This window comes from Hemitrygon akajei, chromosome 3 (assembly GCF_048418815.1).
Source record: "Hemitrygon akajei chromosome 3, sHemAka1.3, whole genome shotgun sequence".
NCBI lineage: Eukaryota > Metazoa > Chordata > Chondrichthyes > Myliobatiformes > Dasyatidae > Hemitrygon > Hemitrygon akajei.
The window spans coordinates 36691854-36711851 of NC_133126.1; the positions used below are offsets into that span (position 1 = coordinate 36691854).

Genomic DNA, 19998 nt, shown 5'->3' on the forward strand with positions numbered 1-19998 from the left:
CAAGTTAAGTGTTGCCTCACCAGGAATTGTCTGTTTGGACACCTTAATGGAGTGAGAGAGGAAGTGAATAGGCAGGTGTAGCACTTTGGCTACTTACAGGGAAAAATGCCGGGAGGGAGCAGGATGAATGAACAAGGGAATCATGGAAGGAGCAATCCCTGTGGAAAGCAGAGAGAAGGGGGAAGGTTTGCTGATAGGATCCCTTTGGAGATGGCAGAAGTTGTGGAGACTGATGTGTTGGATACAAAGACTCATGAGCTGGTAGGTAAGGACAAGAGGAACTCTATTACTTTTAAGGCAATGTGAAGATGGGGTGAATGCAGATCATTACAATGCAGCAACAGATACATAGAGAGCAGCTCTAACCAGTGTACAAGATCTTCATTGATTTTACAGAAAGCTGAATCCTTCAATAATCTGGAGAACTCTACTTGCATGATCATTCCATGTCTAATTTACAATTCAAACCATGATCCATGAACCTTTATTTTTTGGTGTCCTTCTGTATGAATCAACAAAGGTCACCCCTTATAATCAAGATCAGACTGATATCCTCAAAAACTTTCCACTTCCTTAGAGCCAGTTCTCAGCAAAGGTCAACATCAATGGTAAAATTCACCACAGCCTCCAGTGCCCCAGTACAGTTTTCATTTAGTTCCTTAGTCAGTGGAACACCGAAACAACAAAGGAGTGATGTCCAATCCTTCTGCTCTTAGGACAGATGAACAACGTACTGTTGATACCTCAACAGACTAAAGAACTATAATGCTGTCTCTGCAAAATCCTTCAAAATAATTGGCGACACTGGTCAACTAATGTCAGAGTTCTCTCCCAGGCCAACATCCCCCATCAATACCTTCTGATCATACACAATCAATTCTGGTGAGTAAGCTACACTATCAGAATATCTGATCCCAAAAAAACCCTTACTCTACATTATAATAAGAGACTTTCTAGAAGACACAGAAGATGTTTAAATGATACTCTCAAAGCCTCCTTAAAAAGTGGAATACCCTCACCAACTCCAGAAGATGCTTAACCTGTGACTGTTCAAAATAGGAAAGGAACTTCTGAAAAGACACTGAGCACCTTGAATCTCTGCAACAGGGCATACAGAGGCCATCAATAAATTGCAAAAAGAACGCACATTTCACATATCCCATTATGTACATCCAGTCACTTGTACCAGACTCCAAAATCCCTTATCGGACTTATCATCTACCTCAAAGCCCAAAGAACCGACATGAAGTTAAGTCATAGAGGGTAATTGCTGATTAACATTGCAATGTCTTTGTGGATAGGATAAATGTGTGCAATTTCAATAACCATATGGTAATACAGCCTGATTAATGGAGTGTTCAGTTCTGAAACCCAGCACTAGGACACTAACTTAAAACAGAGTATTTGCTGTGTCAATATACTGTACATAATTATTTTTTGACATCACATGGGATGATTCAAATAGGATGAAGAATGGCACTCAAGGTCATGGACGAAATGCAGATGTTGGCTGATAAAGATCATTCACTTAGCACTTTACTGAAGGCGGTAATCAGTGCCTTGTCTTTCACACTCATGGAAACAGATATTTATTAAAAAGATAATTAGGAAAACTTATAACATTTATAAATATTAAACTTAATTTAAAAAATTCAATTTCCAAAATTGCAATGTCATTCAAAATATGAAGATCAAAAGCAATTTTTATCAGTATCTTGATGATTTATTTATACAAATGTGTGAAATAATTAGTCATATTACATTTCACTTGAGCACTGTGAAATTTTGTCTCTCACTACAGCAATTAAATTTGCCTGGAATAGTAAACTTTTTATCATCTAACCTGTGATGACGTCAAATGCGAACAACCTTTCTTGTTCTCCAGTGATGATGAATCTTGAGTGCTATAAATTACAAAAATAGCTTTATGAACTACAGTTTTAATGTCAATCAAACATTTTAAAACCATTTACACCACCTACAGCAAAAATTTTCGAAATAAATACCGTCTGTTGGCAGGAGTTCACAGTACCTGTTGAAATCAGTCTGTGTTTCTTGTGTCACTAGATTCTTTTTAGGCAGATTTTTCTTTTTCACAGGAGTGTAATACCTATAATGGGCCAGAAAAGACTGTGCTTCTTTCTTTAAAATGCGTGGACTGAATCGTTGTCCATTTGTAAAGCAGTGAGCATGTTTTTCCAAAACATCACCACTGTATGTTTTTTGGCGTGCATCCTGAAATGATCTACAGTAAAGCTGGCTATTTGCAAGGCTAGCTGAGGAGCTACGGAAAGTTTTATAATGCTGCCGAGAAGATGTTGAGGTCCTGGGGCTCAAGTCTGAGTAGCATTTTGTAAATATTTTCTGAGCTTCCTTATCAATTCTGGGAGTGGATAATAATGTTGAAAACTCCTGAGCAGAGGCGATGGTTCGGTTCGGAGTCATGCAACCATTTGTTAAGCAACAGGTGACATCATGCTGTAGTATGGATGGATTCTGTGAACAAAAATTGAAAAAAAACTGAATATGAAAATGTTATTTACAAAGTACTTACCAAATAGAAAAGTATAACAAAAATTCTAATACATGGCCCTTCCTTATGCACTCTCGAATAGGACAACAATAAGGAGAAAATATGTTACATGCAGTGGAGCTTTTAAAATATTTTAAACAATATAGCAACACAAATGGCAACAAATTCATTAAAGGAATAATATTGTTGGGCAAATTTAGAAGATGTCTTCACTGACAGGAATTTCAACTACTAATTGAGAATTAAGGTTCCAATATGAGCTATGAAAGTCAACCAGGCTACTATTCTTAGCCAATAGACACTGTAAACAATGCTACTCATCAAGGAGCAACACACACAAAATGCTGGAAAAAGTCAGCAAGTCAGGCAGCATCTATGAAGGGGAATTTTACATCGACTGGAAAGGAAGGGATAGAAGCCAGAATAAGAAGGTTAACGGAGAGAACGGAGTGCAAGCTGGCAAATGCAGAGTCTCTTGCATCTATTCATTGAAGCCTTTCATTACAGGGTTAACCAGAGAGGACATATACAAGGAGGGCTGATGCAAAGCAAGTTCTATGAGCATTCCTTTGTTATGTACCGTGTTGTATGATGTGGGCAATCATTGTCTTTCCATGACCGTGACTGATCTCAGCAAATTTTACTGCAAGTGGTTTGCCACTGTCTTCTTCTGGGCAGTGTCTCTAGAAGACAGGTGACCATAGCCATTATCCATACTCTTCACAGATTGCCTGCCTGGCACTAGGACTTGTGATATGCACCAGCTGTTCATGTAACCATCCACCACTTTCTCCTATGGCTTCACATGACCCTGATCAGTGGTGGTGGGAGGGGTGCTAAGCAGGTGCTACACGTGCCCAAAAGTGACCTGCAGGCTAGTGGAGGGAAGGAGCGCCTTACCCTTCCTTTGATAGAGGTATCTCCACCCCAACACCCAGTTCTACAATCATTTACTTAAAAGAGGCTATACATAATGGATAGGATAGGGTTTTAGGGCATGTTCCTGTTTTTATTAAATAACATTTTGCATTTGCATAAGAACTACTTATAATGTCAAAGCTGAAGAAAATGTAATCCTTCTTAATTTTAGTGCTTTGACTAGAAATGATTATCACTGGGGGTGGAAGGATTTTAAGCTGAAATAGGGTTGGAAAGCAAAACAAAGTTCCCAAAGCTCTATGCAAAATCATAGGATACACAAAAAACATTCTCACAGCGCATTTGTAGGAGTATGAGACTGGATTCACGTTAACCACTTTTCACATCAGATAGAGGCAAGCTAAAACATAGGACATCTCAGGTTCAGAAAAATCGCTGCTTCTGCAAACGGAACATTATCGAAAATGCAATATGAAATATGGGCAACATCAGAAAACATTTTACACCTTTGCACCACCTTTCACTGATGAGGTAGAGTTTTGAGATTTGGACATTGCAATACATTTGAAAGGGATAGTTACCTGAACATTTGGTTCCAAGGGGGATGAAGCACTGTAGAATTGGTCAAGAGAGTCAAGAGGGTTTGATTACAAGTGAGGCAGGTATGGGGATCCAGAAGGCACTGATGGAGAGCTGCAGGTCTTGCACTTGTCCAACAGGAATGATTTTCTTGCAACCTCTCTGGATGAGAACAGAGGTTGCAGGGTGAATAAGCAAACTAACAACAGCAGTGTAATACAGGGGCTCCCTCTAATTAGGAGTGAAAATGAATACAGTGCTAATAGGGGACTGTTCTATTGAGGGGAATAAAAACTATTCTTTGCAGTCATTAGTGTGGGTCCCAAAAGCCCTGTACCTAGGTTAAGGACATCCTCTTGGATTTGGAGAGGAATTCAAGAGAGGGAGGGGAAAGAGCTAATTGTTATAGTCCACGTGGGAATCAACAACTTATGAAGGACAAAGAAAGAAATTCTACTGGAGGAGTATGAGCACTTAAGGCCCATAGTTTTTTTAAAAAATCATTGTAATATTTGGATTACTTTCAGAGCCACGTGCAGATTGACATACGGTCACTAAGATCAGGAAAAACGTTTGTAGCTCAGAGGATGATGTGAAAGAAATAGATTTCAATTAGAAGCAATAGTAGCAATATTGGTAAAAGGGAAGCTGAATTTGTTCTATTGGGGCACATTTCACTTTCTAATGATAAAGGGGTGCAGCTATTAGAGCTTTCTCAGGAACTGCATATGCTTCCCCCAATACCTCCATTTACTTCCTACATCTCATTAATATACAGGTGGGGAAGTCCATTGGTCACTAAAAATTGCCCTGATTGTGTAGGTGAGTGGTGGAATTTAGGGAAAGTTGATGGAAAATTGGCAGAGAACAGGATTGCTTTGTGAGCCAGGATAGATGAGCCAAAGTGGCTTCCATCTAAGTTGGAAAGAACTGTGGAAGTATGGATATGGGCTGCAACCAATGCTTTATAGTGAGTTGAATAAACAAGGCTGTAGAAAAGGCTTGAAACTTAATATTGCATGGAGAGGGTTTTGAAGAGAAGAAATTTATAAAATTAAAGATAAATGAGCAAGTCATATTGGAGACTAGCGAAATGGGTGATGATAACCTGAGTTTATTGGAAAGTAACATTTTGAACACTGACTATCCCTCTGCTTCCACAGATGCTGCCTGATCTGCTGAATTCCTCCAGCACTTTGTTTATTTGCTCCAGAAAATGGCAACTGCAGTCTCATGTCACCACACCTTCAGTTAGCTAAAATGTTAGGTAACAGGACCTGGAAAATGGTAATAGAAAACTGAAGGCTCTTTATCCAGCAAGAGAGATTAATTAATGGCACAAATAGAAATATAATCTAATACTCATCATAGAAATGTGATTAAAAAGTGAGCAAGGTTGGGAATTAAATACGCCACAAAATTAACATTTGCAAAAAAAGTATTGGAGACATCATTGTTAAGTTATAGTAAACACAAAGTACACTGCAGATGCTGTGGTCAAATCAACACGTTCAAACAAGCTGGATGAACTCAGCAGGTCAGGCAGCATCCGTTGACTGCTCATTTCAACTGATGCTGCCCGACCTGCTGAGTTCATCCAGCTTGTTTGTAAGTGTTAAGTTATACTTTCTCACCAGTGTTTAGTTTGGATTTTGCTAGGATTACTCTACTCCAAATGTCTTCAGGATGTGCAAGGGTAGCTACCATTTATTTTTTAAATTTTTATTTATTTATTTATTTTGTATGACGTGTAGGTAAATAGTCATCTGCAACAAGGCAAACTAATTACTTTCGCAATTAAATTTTCATTGCCAAGTCATCCACTTTCAAATTCTACCGGGGTAATTATTGACTAGAAATCTATCTGGACTAGCAAATAAATAATGTAGCCAAAGAGCAAGTCATAGGCTGGGGATCCTACACCAAGTTACTCAGGTCTAGACACCATAAAAATATTGCACCATCAATAGCATTTAGCCAAGAGTGTAATGAAATTTACTCCACTTGCTTGAACAACTGGAGTTCCAACAACAGTTAAGAAACTCAACTTGTGCCAACCCAAAACAGCCACTCGTTCAGTACGCTATGTGTCACCCCTTAAGGTCAGTCATTGCACCTCTACCTGTGAAAGCACAGCTACTCACCCAGACCCATCCAATAGAAACTCCCAAACTCAACAATTTGTACAACCATGAAAAAGCAGAAGTTTTTTTTAAATAAACTTTTTTTATTGAGTTTTCAAATAATTGCAGAAATAAAAGAAAATATGTATCCGATTTCCAAGTAACTGCAATAGCCTTTTTGGCTACTGCCAGTGCAATTTTTATAAATTCTTTCTGATATTTATTCAATTTGGGTTTCGGTTTTATCCCTTCAATATCGCCTAGCAAAAAAATATTGGATTATGTGGAAGTTGTGTTCCAATAATTTGTTCCAATAAAACTCTTAAATTTGTCCAAAAAGGTTGAATTTTAGAACAAGACCAAGTAGAATGTAAAAAAGTACCGATTTCTTGGTTACATCGGAAACACTGATCGGATAAATTTGAGTTTAATTTATTTATTTTTTGTGGTGTAATATATAATTGATGTAAAAAATTATATTGCACTAATCTTAACCAGACATTTATTGTATTTGTCATACTATCAAGACATAGTCTTGACCAATTTGTTTCTTCAATTTTAATATTCAAGTCACTTTCCCATTTTTGTCTTGACTTATGGACTCCTTGTTTAATTGCCTGTTTTTTAATCAAGTTATACATACAAGAAATAAATTTTTTAATCTTTCCTTTTTGAATTAAAGTTTCTATTTCATTAGATTTCGGCAATAACATTGTTTGACCTAATTTTTCTCTTAAATAAGCCCTTAGTTGGAAGTAACAAAAAAGAGTGTTGTTTGATACTTTATATTTATTCTTTAATTGATCAAATGACATTAATATACCTCCATCAAAACAATCTCCTATATATCTAATCCCTTTTTGAAGCCAATTATATAAAAGTTGATTATCCATTGTAAAAGGAATAAGTCTATTTTGAATTAAAGATCTCTTTGCTAATAAAGATTTCTTTGTCTCATCATCATTTATCTTATTCCATAAGTCAATCAAATGTTTTAATATAGGAGATTCTTTCTTTTCCTGTATCCATTTAGATTCCCATTTATATATAAAATCTTCTGGTGTATTTTCTCCTATTTTATCTAGTTCTATTCTAATCCATGCCGGTCTATCTTTCTCAAAAAAAGATGCAATAAATCTAAGTTGATTTGCTTTATAATAATTCTTAAAATTTGGAAGTTGTAACCCTCCTAAATCAAATTTCCATGTCAATTTTTCCAATGATATTCTTGACATCTTACCTTTCCAAAGAAACTTCCTCACATATTTGTTTAACTCTTGAAAAAACTTCTGGGGTAGTTGTATTGGTAGTGATTGAAATAAGTATTGTAGTCTAGGGAATATATTCATTTTTATGGTATTTACTCTACCTACTAATGTTATTGGTAATACCATCCATTTATCAAGATCTTTTTGAATTTTTTTCAATAATGGTAAGTAATTTAATTTATATAAGTTCTTTATATCATTATCAACTCTTATACCTAAATATTTTATACCATTTGCCAGCCATCTAAATTGAGTTATTAATCGACATTGACTATAATCTCCTTTAGTAAGAGGTAAAATTTCACTTTTATCCCAATTTATTTTGTAACCTGATATTTTCCCATATTTTTCTAATCTATAGGATAATTTACGCAACGAGTGCAATGGGTTTGTTAAATAAAGCAGAACATCATCAGCAAATAAGTTAATCTTGTATTCTTCCTGATTAACTCTGAAACCCTTAATATCTGGGTCCATTCTAATTAATTCAGCTAATGGTTCTATCGCCAACACGAATAAAGCAGGTGATAATGGGCAACCTTGCCTAGTTGACCTTGTTAACTGAAATGGTGTTGAAATTTGACCATTTGTCACTACTTTAGCTTTGGGATTAGTATTTAAGGTTTTAATCCATTTTATAAAAGATACTCCTAATCCATATTTTTCCAATACCTTAAATAAAAAATCCCATTCCAATCTATCAAATGCTTTTTCTGCATCTAAAGCAACTGCCACACTCATTTCCTCCCTCTTTTGCGCCAAATGAATTATACTAAATAACTGAGTTACATTATCTGTCGATTGTCTATTTTTAATAAATCCTGTTTGATCCATATGTACTAATTTTGGTAAGTATTTACATAATCTGTTAGATAAGATTTTTGCTATTATTTTATAATCAGTGTTTAATAAAGAAATAGGTCTATATGATGCTGGCTTTAAAAGATCTCTATCTTTTTTTGACAATACTATTAAAATAGCTGTTGAAAAAGATTCTGGAAGTTTATGCGTTCTTTCTGCTTGATGTATTAACTCCATAAAAGGAGGAATTAATAAATTTAAACTTTTTATAAAATTCAGGCGGAAAACCATCTTCTCCTGGAGTTTTATTACTTTGAAGTGATCCTAGAGCTTCTTCGACCTCTTTCAAAGTAAAAGGCATATCTAATCCCTTCTGTTCGTCCATATTTAATTTTGGAAGAGTTATTTGTGATAAAAACCTTTCTATCTTGACATTATCATTTTGTGATTCTGATTTATACAACTCAGAGTAAAAATTCTTAAAAGTTTCATTAATTTCTAAAGGTTTATAAGTAATTTTATTTACTCTTGTTCGAATTGCATTTATTATTTTAGAAGTCTGGTCTGTTTTTAACTGCCATGCAAGGACCTTATGTGATCTTTCACCTAGTTCATAATATCTCTGTTTAGTTCTCATAATTGCTTTTTCTGTTCGATATGTCTGGAGTGTATTATATTGTAACTTCTTATTAATAAGTTGTCTTCATTTTTCTTCTGTCATATTTCTTTGAGATTCTTTTTCTAATTTTGTAATCTCTTTTTCCAATTGATCTATTTCTATCATATATTCCTTCTTAATTTTAGAAGTATAACTTATTATTTGACCTCTCAAATATGCCTTCATTGCTTCCCACAATATAAATTTATCATCAACTGAATGTGAATTTGTATCTAAAAAGAACTGAATCTGCCTTTTCATAAAATCACAAAAATCTTGACGTTTTAGTAATATTGAATTAAATCTCCTTCTATAAATTGATTCCTCTTTGTCATTATCAAAGGAGAATGATCTGACAATATTCTCGCTTTATATTCCATATTTTTCACTATCTTGAATATTCATTGATAATAGGAAAAAATCTATCCTTGAATATGTTTTATGTCTATTTGAATAAAATGAATAATCTCTTTCTTTTGGATTAATTCTTCTCCATATATCAATCAAATTTAAGTCTTTCATCAATGATAGAGTTAATTTTACTACTTTTGATTTTATGACAACCTTTGTTGATCTATCTAAAACTGGATCTAGACAAAAGTTAAAATCTCCACCTATTAATATTTTGTCATGTGCGTTAGCCAAATTCAAAAAGACCTCTTGTATAAATTTTACATCATTTTCATTTGGTGTATAAATATTCATAAGAGTCCATAGTTCTGAAAAAATTTGACAATGTATAATTACATATCTCCCCGCCGAATCAATTATTTTAATTGGTAAATTTTTATTAACCAAAATTGCAACTCCTCTCGCCTTTGAATTAAATGAAGCTGCAATAACATTTCCAACCCAGTCTCTTTTTAATTTCTGATGTTCTATGTCTGTTCAATGTATTTCTTGTAAAAAAGCTATATCTGTTTTCATTTTTTTAATGTATGTTAAAATTCTTTTTCTTTTTACTGGTCCATTAAGCCCATTAACATTAAAACTTAAAAAATTCAGTAAATTAGTCATTATTTTTAATTATGTTACTCCAATCTATAATGATACCTAATCTTTCAACTTTCGTGGTAACTTGGGAAATCTTTTTAAAATTCTCCATGTTGCTATGTGTGTCCCCACCGATCATCCAGGCAGAAAGATAGAAGAAAAATAGAGTATAAAGAAAAAAACAAAATACTCCCCTACTAATGTTGTGAAAAAAAAAGAACACAGCATTACCCCCCTCTGTTGTACGGGTCATGGCAATCGCCATGATTACACACGTGAATCCCGCAGTAACCGATCCAAAGCTCCCCAGCCCCCCCGCAACATAAAAAAGTATATATATAAGAAAAAAAAATTATTCTCAATTAGTATTTCTGAAATTTTACTTTTCTCCCCTGTATCATCCTTAAATGTCCATCACTTTCATTCACTGTCTCTATCTTCATCTTCAATCCATTACGCTTGGAAGTCTCTATGTGTAATTAGCGAATAAATGGAAGTTTCTGTGCGAACTCCTCCGCTTCTCGATAATCGGTAAAAAATCTTCTTTTTCCCTCCTCCAAAAAAATTATCAGTGTTGCTGGGTGACGCATTATAAATTTATAACCCTTTTCCCATAAAACTTTTTTCGCTGGGTTAAATTCCTTCTTTCTCTTCAAAAGGTTATAACTTATATCAGGATAAAAAAGAACTGCCTTCCCTGCTATCATCAATGGCCCGTTTCTCTTTTTGGCACATTGAGCAGCTGCCTTCAGGATCTTTTCTTTATCTTGGTATCTTAAGCATTTTATCAAAATTGATTGTGGATTTTGATCAACTTGAGGTCTTGACCTTAAGGCTCTATGAGCCCTTTCAATCTCAATTAGAGTTTCTCCTTCCATTTCCAATTTTTCAGGGATCCATTTTTGAAAAAAATTTATTGGATCTTCTCCTTCTATATCTTCTTTGAGTCCAACAATTTTAATATTGTTTCGTCTACTAAAATTTTCAAGCTTATCAATTTTTTCCATAAATTGTTTTCTTTCTGATGTCCAGGCAGTAATATCATTTTCCATTTTATTCATTCTTTCAACCATGTCTTCCGTTGTAGTTTCCAAATCTATAATTCTCTTTTCCATTTTTTTCTGTCTTTTTGTCATTTTATCAAACATAATCTCCATATTTGTCATTTTTCTTTTGATTACTTTTAATGCGCCTAATTTATGCATTATTTGCATCAGTCTTTTCTATATTTCCAGAAAAACTTTTACCTCTATCTTCATCTGATTTTTCCAGAGAATCTGACTCTCCCTCAGATTCACTTTCACTTTCGGTTTCAGTCGTAACTGGGATTTGTAGTTCTGGTTGCTCTTGTTTGCACATGCTCCTTCCTTCACGTTTGCGCAGTTCTCGTTGGTCTTTTTCTTTAGAAATGGTCGATGTTGCCGCAGTTTCCTGTTCTGTATCGCCGGAGGTGGAATGTACTGAGCCCGCGGTTCTTTGGCAGAAGTGGGCCTTGATTCTGTTCCAACTTGCGTTGTCTTCACGGTAGTAGTTTTCTTCATCTTCTGTTTGTGAGGCATAACTTGAAACAATCCGGAGTAGTTTATAAGTAACTTTTAGAAAGTATTGACTAACTTTTCTTCACTTAAACATTAATTCATTGATTTTTTACGGGAGAGCTGGGTTCCAGCGTCTCGATCCTACGTCATCACGTGATGTCCCCCCCAGAAAAGCAGAAGTTGAAGGCACAGCACCACTTACAAGTTTCTTTCAAAATCACACACCATACATTGGAAGTATATCACAATTTCTTCATAGTTTCTTGTTCTAAGTCCTGGAACTCCTGACTTAAATGTATTATCTTAAGGACCGTCGAGATGGAAACTCACCACCATCTTCTTGATAAATGCTGGCTTTGCACGCAACACCATAGCTTGCAATGGAGTTTAGATTTTAAAAGAATCAACGTACAACACATAGTTGTTCATTAGCTTCTTTTTCAGTAAAGGAAACTAAATTAAACACTGCTATAATGACTTGGAAATCAACAGATCCCTATTTGCTGACCCATAAAACTGGTTGTGGAAAACCTGGAGTCCAAATCATACACTCAGTGACCACTTTGCTTGGTACCTTCTGTACTTACTAAAGTGGTAACTGAGTGTATGCTTGTGCTCTTCTGCTGCTGTAAGTCATCCACTTCAAGGTTCAATGTGTTGTACATTCAGAAACATCGTTCTGCACACCACTGATGAAACACGTGGTTATTTGAGTTACTGTTGCTTTCCTGTCAGCTTGAACCAGTCTAGCCACACTCCTCTGACCTGTCTCATAAACAAGGCATTTTACCAAATAGAAGTTCTACTCACTGGATGCTTATTGTTTTTTGCACTATTCTCTGTTGTTCTGGAGACTATTGTGCATGAAAATCCCAGGAGATCAGTAGTTTCTGAGATACTCAACCCACCATGTCTGACACCAACAATCACTCCACTGTCAAAGTCACCAAGATCACATTTCATCACCATTCTAATGTTTGGTCTGAACAACTAAACCTTTGATAAAATCTGCATTTATTTATGCTTTGAGTTGCTGCCACATGATTGGCTGATTTGCATCGATGAGCTGACATACAGGTGTATCTAATAGAGTGGCCACTGAGTGTATATAAAGTGCATAAATGAGAAGATAGGAACTCTGTTTAACGACCTATAACTTCCATGTACTAATCAATAATCATGGTGGAAATAGACTATTTCACAGAAAGAGAGGTCAATAAGGAGGTTAATTGCTGAAAAGTATTCTTGGTAATAAGTCAGGCAATCTATCAGCAAAAACTATTATAAAATAATGATGTAGTTAACAACAATGTCATGAAGTTCACCACTTAGACCATAAGATGTAGGGGCATAGTTAGATCTGTCATGGCTGATTTATTATCCCTCTCAACCTCATTCTCATGCTTTCTCCCTGTAACCTTTGACCCTTTGACTAATCAAGAACCTACCAACCTCTGCTTTAAATATAGCCAATGACTTGGCCTCCACCGCTGTCTGTGGCAATGATTCCACAGGTTCACTATGCTCTGGCTGAAGAAATTCCTCATCTCTGTTCAAAATGCACAACCCTCTATTCTAAGTCTATGTCCTCTGGTCCTACACTCCCCCACCAAAGGAAACATCCCCTCCACATCCACTCTATCTAGGCCTTTCTATATTCGATAGGTTTCAATGAGATCCCATCTCATCCTTCTAAACTCCACTGAGTACAAACGCTGAGCCTTCAAACACTCCTCATGTTAACCCTTTCATTCCTGGAATCATTCTCATGAACCTCCTCTGCACCCTCTCTAATGCCAGCACATCTTTTCATAGATTAGGGGCCCAAAACTGCTCAGTAAAAATAGACACCAGTGATGGAGAGAAGTGTGGAATGCACATACAGCCTAATTTAGATGATGAAAATGACAAATCAAGTACAAAACTGGAGAAGGTTGAAAAGGTGGGTAGAATAAAATAAATAAAACAAAAATCATGGAAATATTAAGGTCAGCAGCATCTGTGGAAAGAGAAATAAACTTAATTTTTCAGGTCCAAAACCCATAATCTGAACTGGGCAAAAGAGGTCAAATGTTGTACAATAGCACTTTACCAAAGCTATTTTGTACAAAACTATTCAGAATCCTTTTTTGTATACATTTACTATCTTAAAAATAGCTTTCTTCTTATTTTTAGCCAATTAATTATTATCTCAACAGATTTTGGCAAAGTCAAGGAGCTAAGAGTTAAAAATAAAGCAAAACCAGAAGTGGTAAATGGGTATCAATTAGCCTGTTAAAAAAACTTAATTATTCTCAAGTGTTCATTCACATTTATTACCATTAAACACACCTTAATGTGCTCAGTAGAGGTTAATCTTCCACTGCTGCCTGAGCTGGACCAAGATTCTGATCTAGCACAAATGAAACCTTTTTGGTTTGTTGTTTGTCGATTTCTTCTCTGCAGCTGGTCTTGATCTTAAGAACAAAGAGAACAAATTAGATCAATCTGATGTTTTGTAATATTTACACTTGCATTTTAAATAGGGTTGACAGAAAAGTTAAATTAGCATAAATTTTGAAAGAATAACCCAGCCAAATTACTCTTTGGTTGGGTTTCTCTCTTTCCTAGGAAGCTAGAACACCAAATGATTTTGCCGCTTGCACTATCACAGGACTGGCGGTCACAGTGATAATGACAGTAAATGTATGACACCATAAATGAATCCTTCAACCAAGGAAAAAAGACATCACATACCAAAACAGTGACTTCCTCTGAATTCATATGCTAACTAGATAAAATTGCCAGAGCACAAATGTAGTGCTAAGTCTGCTGCCATAAATTATGAATCATTAAAACCAAACAGCACTAACTTTCTCAAAACATTGAAATATTTTGGATGAATAGTATTGTCTAACCTGTCATTCTGCTTTGTGACAAAGCACATTAACATGTGATGTTACCACCGCCTTTGCAAAAATATGCCATTGCTTTTCTTTCTCAGAGCTAGCTCTTCTTTTAAATTACAATTGATATATCAAATCTGCGATTTAAAATTAAAAAAACCTACTGTTGCAGATGCTTATGCACAAGCCAAATACAAAATCTACTAGAGATAAAATCTCAACTGCCCACAGAAATGATTTTCCATCAACTTATCTGGCACAACAGTGCAAAATGTGGTAAAATTGTGCAGGTGTATGCGTACTGGGTATAAACACTGTGGGCTATCAATAGCAGCAGCTCCACGATCTACAGGCTAATTCTTCAGCATATCATACACTAGCGCTATCAGTAAGCCACAAGATCAACACTCTTCAATGAATGTGGAAGACTTTGCCAAGACAGGCTACACTCATACCTGAAAATGATATGCCAACTTGGTGAAACTCCAACATCTAACAAGATTTTTAATTAACAGAAAAAGCAACAAGCTGATCTAGTAGGTGAGATTAGTTCAAAAGATCATAAGATAAAAGAGCCGTTCTTGCTATTTGGCCCATTGAATCTGCTCCACCATTCCATAATGGCTGTTTTATTTTTCCTCTCAACCCCATCCTCCTGCCTTCTCCCCATAACCTTTGACACCTTTACTAATCAAGGACCTATCAATCTCCTTTTTTATACCATAAGATATAAGATCAGAATTAGGCCACTTGGCCAATCAAGTCTGCTCCACCATTCCATCATAGCTGATCCAATCTTCCTTTCAGCCCCAATCTCCTGCCTTCTCCTCGTATCCCTTTTTGCCCTAACCAATCAAGAACCTTTTAACCTCTGTCTTAAATATACATACACACTGGGCCTCCACTGCGGCTTGTGGCAAAGAATTCCACAGATTCGCTACTCTCTGGCCAAAGAAATTCTTCCTCATCTCCATTCTAAAAGGACACCCCTCTATTCTGAGACTGTGTACAATGTACTGCGTATGTTAATCAAAATGGCTTCTTTGTTTGCTAAAAGTAGGAATGCTTCTTTGTTATGATAAGTGCTTTCTCTCGCAGTTTGTTTAGCTTTAGAATTGCTGATAACGGGGATTGTATTCATTTGTTAACTAATGGGGGAATGTTATTTTGTCTTGTGGATCTGGGAGCTGGGTTTTCGTGGTTTTTTCGGGGAGTCGGGAGAAGACGCCGAGGAAGGTGGACGTGTGCTGCACTGCTTGGTTGACCACCAGGGTGGTCCCAGGTGCACAGATGTGGAGGTCGGAGGAAAGCGACGAGGGGTCGAATGGTTCAATGGTTGAGCTCCAACGATGTGCACTAAACTCACTGAACTCTGATAAGTTTAGCGCCTTTTACTTTATTTTCTTTTCCTTCATATATACTGTATTGTTGGTACTCATTTAGTTTTAGTAAAATCTTTTAAGTATATTCCATAACGGTATCTGGTGTGAGTTTGATATTTGTGTGTGCGACGTTGCATTAACTTGATTCCCACTGCACCTGCGTATACGGGAGGCAGGGTTGGAGAGTGGCTGGACTTTTTCCCCCTAGACATATACCAGCCTGTTGGGCAAGTGTTACAACTGTACCCTCTGGTCTTAGACTCCCCCACCATAGGAAACATCCTCTCCACTTCCATTCTATTAAGGCCTTTCACCATTCAATAGGTTTCAGTGAGGTCACCTCTCATTCTTCTGAATTCTAGTGAATACAGGCCCAGATCCATCAAATTCTCTTCATATGACAAGCCATTCAATCCTGGAATCATTTTTGTGAAGATCCTTTGAACCCTCTCCAGTTTCAGTTCATCCTTTCTAAGATAAAGGCTCAAAACTGCTCACAATACTCCAAGTGAGGCTTTACCAGTGCTTTATAAAGGCACAACATTACATCCTTGCTTTTATATTCTAGTCCTGTTGAAATGAATGCTAACATTGCATTTGCCTTTCTTACCTCAGACTCAATCAGCAAATTAACCTTTAGGGAATCCTGCACAAGGACAACCAAGTCCCTTTGCACCTCAGTTGTTTGTATTTTCTCTCCAACTAGAAAATAGTGAACACTTTCATTTCTTCTATCAAAGTACACAACCATACACTACCTAATATTGTACTCCATCTGTCATTTCTTTGCCCATTCTCCTAATCTAAGACCTTCTGTAGCCTACTTCCTCAAAACAATCTGCCCCTCCACCTATCTTTGTATCATCTGCAACCTCTGCAGCAAAGCTATCAATTCCATCTTCCAAATCATTACCATATAACGTAAAAAAAATCGGTCCCAACACAAACCCCTGTGGAACAACACTCATCACCAGCAGCCAACCAGAAAAGGCTCCCTTTATTCTCACTCCTTGCCTCCTACCAATCAACCACTGCTTTCTCCATGCTAAAATCTTTCCTGACTTTCTTTCAGGGTGAGGACTGAGGTTTTTTTTGGTGCTGTGCAGCTCTACTGTGTATGTTTACTTTTGCCTTTATATTATTCTCCCTTTTGCTGCTCAATATTTAATTTGATTTTGTTATGGTTGTGGTTTTTGTGGATGTGCTTTTTTTTTGGTGTTTGTTTGCATAAAAAAGAATTAAAAATATATTTATAAAAAAATCTTTCCTGTAAAACCATGGGCTCATAGCTTGTTAAACAGCCTTGTGTGGCAACTTTTTAAAGGCCTTCTGAAAATCCAAGTACACAACATCAACCAATTCTCCTTTGTCTATCCCGCTTGGTGTTTCTTCAAAGAACAGATTCGTCAAGCAAGATTTTCCCTTGAGGAAACCATGCAGACTATGGCCTATTTTATCACGTGCCTCGAAGTACTGAGACCTCATCCTTGATAATCAACTCCAACATCTTCCCAATCACTGACATCAGACTAACTGGCCTATAATTTATTTTCTTCTGCCTCTGACCCTTCTTGAAGTGTGGAGTAACGCTTGCAATTTTCCAGTAATCCAGAGCCATTCCAGAATCCAGTGATTCTTGAAAGACCATTACTAATGCCTGCACAATCTCTTCAGCCACCTCTTTCAGAATCATGGGGTGTACACCATCTGGTCCAGGTGACTTCAAACCTTTCAGTTTCCTAAGAACCTTCTCTCTAGCAATGGATTCTTAACACACTTCATGACTCCTAACACCTGGAACTTCCATCATACTTCTAGTATCTTCCACATTGAAAGATGCAAAATACTTATTCAGTTCATCCACTATTTCATTGTCCCCCATTACTACCTCTCCAGCACTGTTTTCCAGCGGTCCAATATCCACTCTTGTCTCTCTTTTACGCTTCATATATCTGAAGAAACTTTTGGTATCCTCTTTAATATTATTGGCTAGCTTACTTTCATAGTCCATCTTTACATTCTTAATGACCTTTTGTTGGTTTTTAAAAACTTCCCAATTCTAATTTTTCACTAATTTTTGCTCTATTATATGCTCTCTCATTGGCTTTAATGTTAGCATGACTCCTTGTTAACCGCAGTTGTGTCATCTTTCCTTTAGAATACTTCTTCCTCTTTGGGATGAATATATCCTGTGCCTTTCAAATTGCTTCCAGAAATTCCAGCCACTGCTGCCCTGCTGTCATCCCCGCCAGTTTTCCTTTCCAATCATTTCTGGCCAACTCCTCTCTCATACCTCTGTAATTCCCTTTACTCCACTGAAATACTGATATATCTGACTTTAGCTTCTCCTTCTCAAAATTCAGGGTGAATTCAATAATTTTATGATCTTTGCCCCTAAGGGTTCTTTCACCTTAGGCTCTCAATTCAATTCTGGTTCATTGTACCAACATCCAGTCCAGAGTAGCTGATACCCTAGTGGGCTCAACCAATGTGCTGCTCTAAAAAGCCATCTCGTAGGCACTCTAGAAATTCCCCCTCCTGGAATCCAGCACCAACCTGATTTTCCCAATCTACCTGCAAATAAGAATCCCCCATGATGATTGTAATATTGCCCTTTTGGCATACATTTTTTTATCACCAGCTGTAATTTGTAGACCACATCTTTACTACTGTTTGGGGGTTTGTATACGACTCCGTCAGGATCTTTTTACCCTTGCAGCTCCTTAGCTCTATCCACAATGATTCAACACCTTCTGACCTTATGTCACCTCTTTCTAATGATTTGATTTCTTTTTATAGCAAGAGAGATGCTGCCCCCTCTGCCTTCTTGCCTGTCCTTTCGATACAATGTGTATCCTTGGACACTAAGCTCCAAGCTATAATCTTCTTTCAGCCATGATTCAGTGATGCTTACAACATCATATCTGCCAATCTGCAACTGTGCTACAAGTTCATCTACCTCATTTCACATACTGTGGACATTCAAACATAGCACCTTCAGTCCTGTATTCACCCTTTTTGATTTTGTCTACTTTTTACATTGCAACACATCCTGTTGACTGCGATGTTGCCCTATCAACAGCCTCTCCTCACTACACATTGGCTCTATTTGCAAACCAGCTACCCCTCTTCAGCACTATAACCTGCCTTTCCTATGATATTTTTTGCACTGAAATATACGCAGCTCAAGATACTTTTCGCACCATGCTCAACCTTTTGATTTCTAACTGTGTCTGAGATTCTACCAATATCTGCCTCCTCAGCGTCTCCACTAACTGTTCTGGCACTCTGGTTTCCAACCCCTTGCAACTCTAGTTTAACCCCACCATGCAGCATTAACAATTCTTCCTGCTAGGATTAGTTCCCCTCTATTTCAGATGCAAACTGTCCTTTCTGTACAGGTCCCACCTTCCCTGGAAGAGAGCTAGTAAATTAACTCAATGACTTGGCTCTGACTAAAGGGGACATCCTTCTATTCTGAGTTCCTCCTGGTCCTACAGTCCCACCCCCCCCCCCCCCATCGTGCAAAAAACAGAAATAATATAAACTAAAAAAGTGAGGTAGTGTTCAAGGGTTCAATGTCCATTTAGGAATCGGATGGCACAGGGGAAGAAGCTGTTCCTGAATCGCTGAGTGTGTGCCTTCAGGCTTCTGTACCTCCTACCTGATGGTAACAATGAGAAAAGGATATGCCCTGGGTGCTGGGAGGACCTTAATAATGGATGCTGCCTTTCTGAGACACCGCTCCTTGAAGATGCCCTAGGTACTTTGAAGGCTAGTACCCAAGATGGAGCTGACTAAATTTATATTCTGCAGTTTCTTTTGGTCCTGTGCAGTAGGCCCCCCATACCAGACAGTGATGCAGCCTGTCAGCATGCTCTCCATGGTACAACTATAGAAGTTTTTGAGTGTATTTGTTGACATACCAAATCTCTTCAAATTCCTAATGAAGTGTAGCTGCTGTCTTGCCTTCTTTATAACTGCATTAATATGTTGGGACCAGGTTAGATTCTCAGAAATCTTGACACCCAGGAACTTGAAACTGCTCACTCTCTCCACTTTTGATCCCTTAATGAAGTTTGGTATGTGTTCCTTCACCTTACCCTTCCTGAAGTCTACAATCAGCTCTTTCGTCTTACTGATGTTGAGTGCTAGGTTGTTGTTGTGACACCACTCCACTAGTTGGCATATCTCACTCCTGTACGCCCTCTCATCACATCTGAGATTCTACCAACAATGGTTGTATCATCAGCAAATTCATAGATGGTATTTGAGCCATGCCTAGCCACACAGTCATGGGTATATAGAGAGTAGAGCAGTGGGCTAAGCACACACCCCTGAGGTGCACCAGTGTTGATC

At 37.1% G+C, this 19998-nt stretch overlaps 1 protein-coding gene across 1 annotated transcript in view; it reads right to left on the reverse strand.

Annotated features, from left to right (window-relative positions):
• LOC140724866 (spermatogenesis-associated protein 7-like) overlaps positions 1-19998 on the reverse strand; it is an 82441-nt gene that overhangs the window by 36650 nt on the left and 25793 nt on the right. The window contains 3 exon segments of the mRNA XM_073039581.1: positions 1844-1904; positions 2033-2496; positions 13704-13828. Of these exon segments, the coding sequence (XP_072895682.1) occupies positions 1844-1904; positions 2033-2496; positions 13704-13828 (650 nt within the window).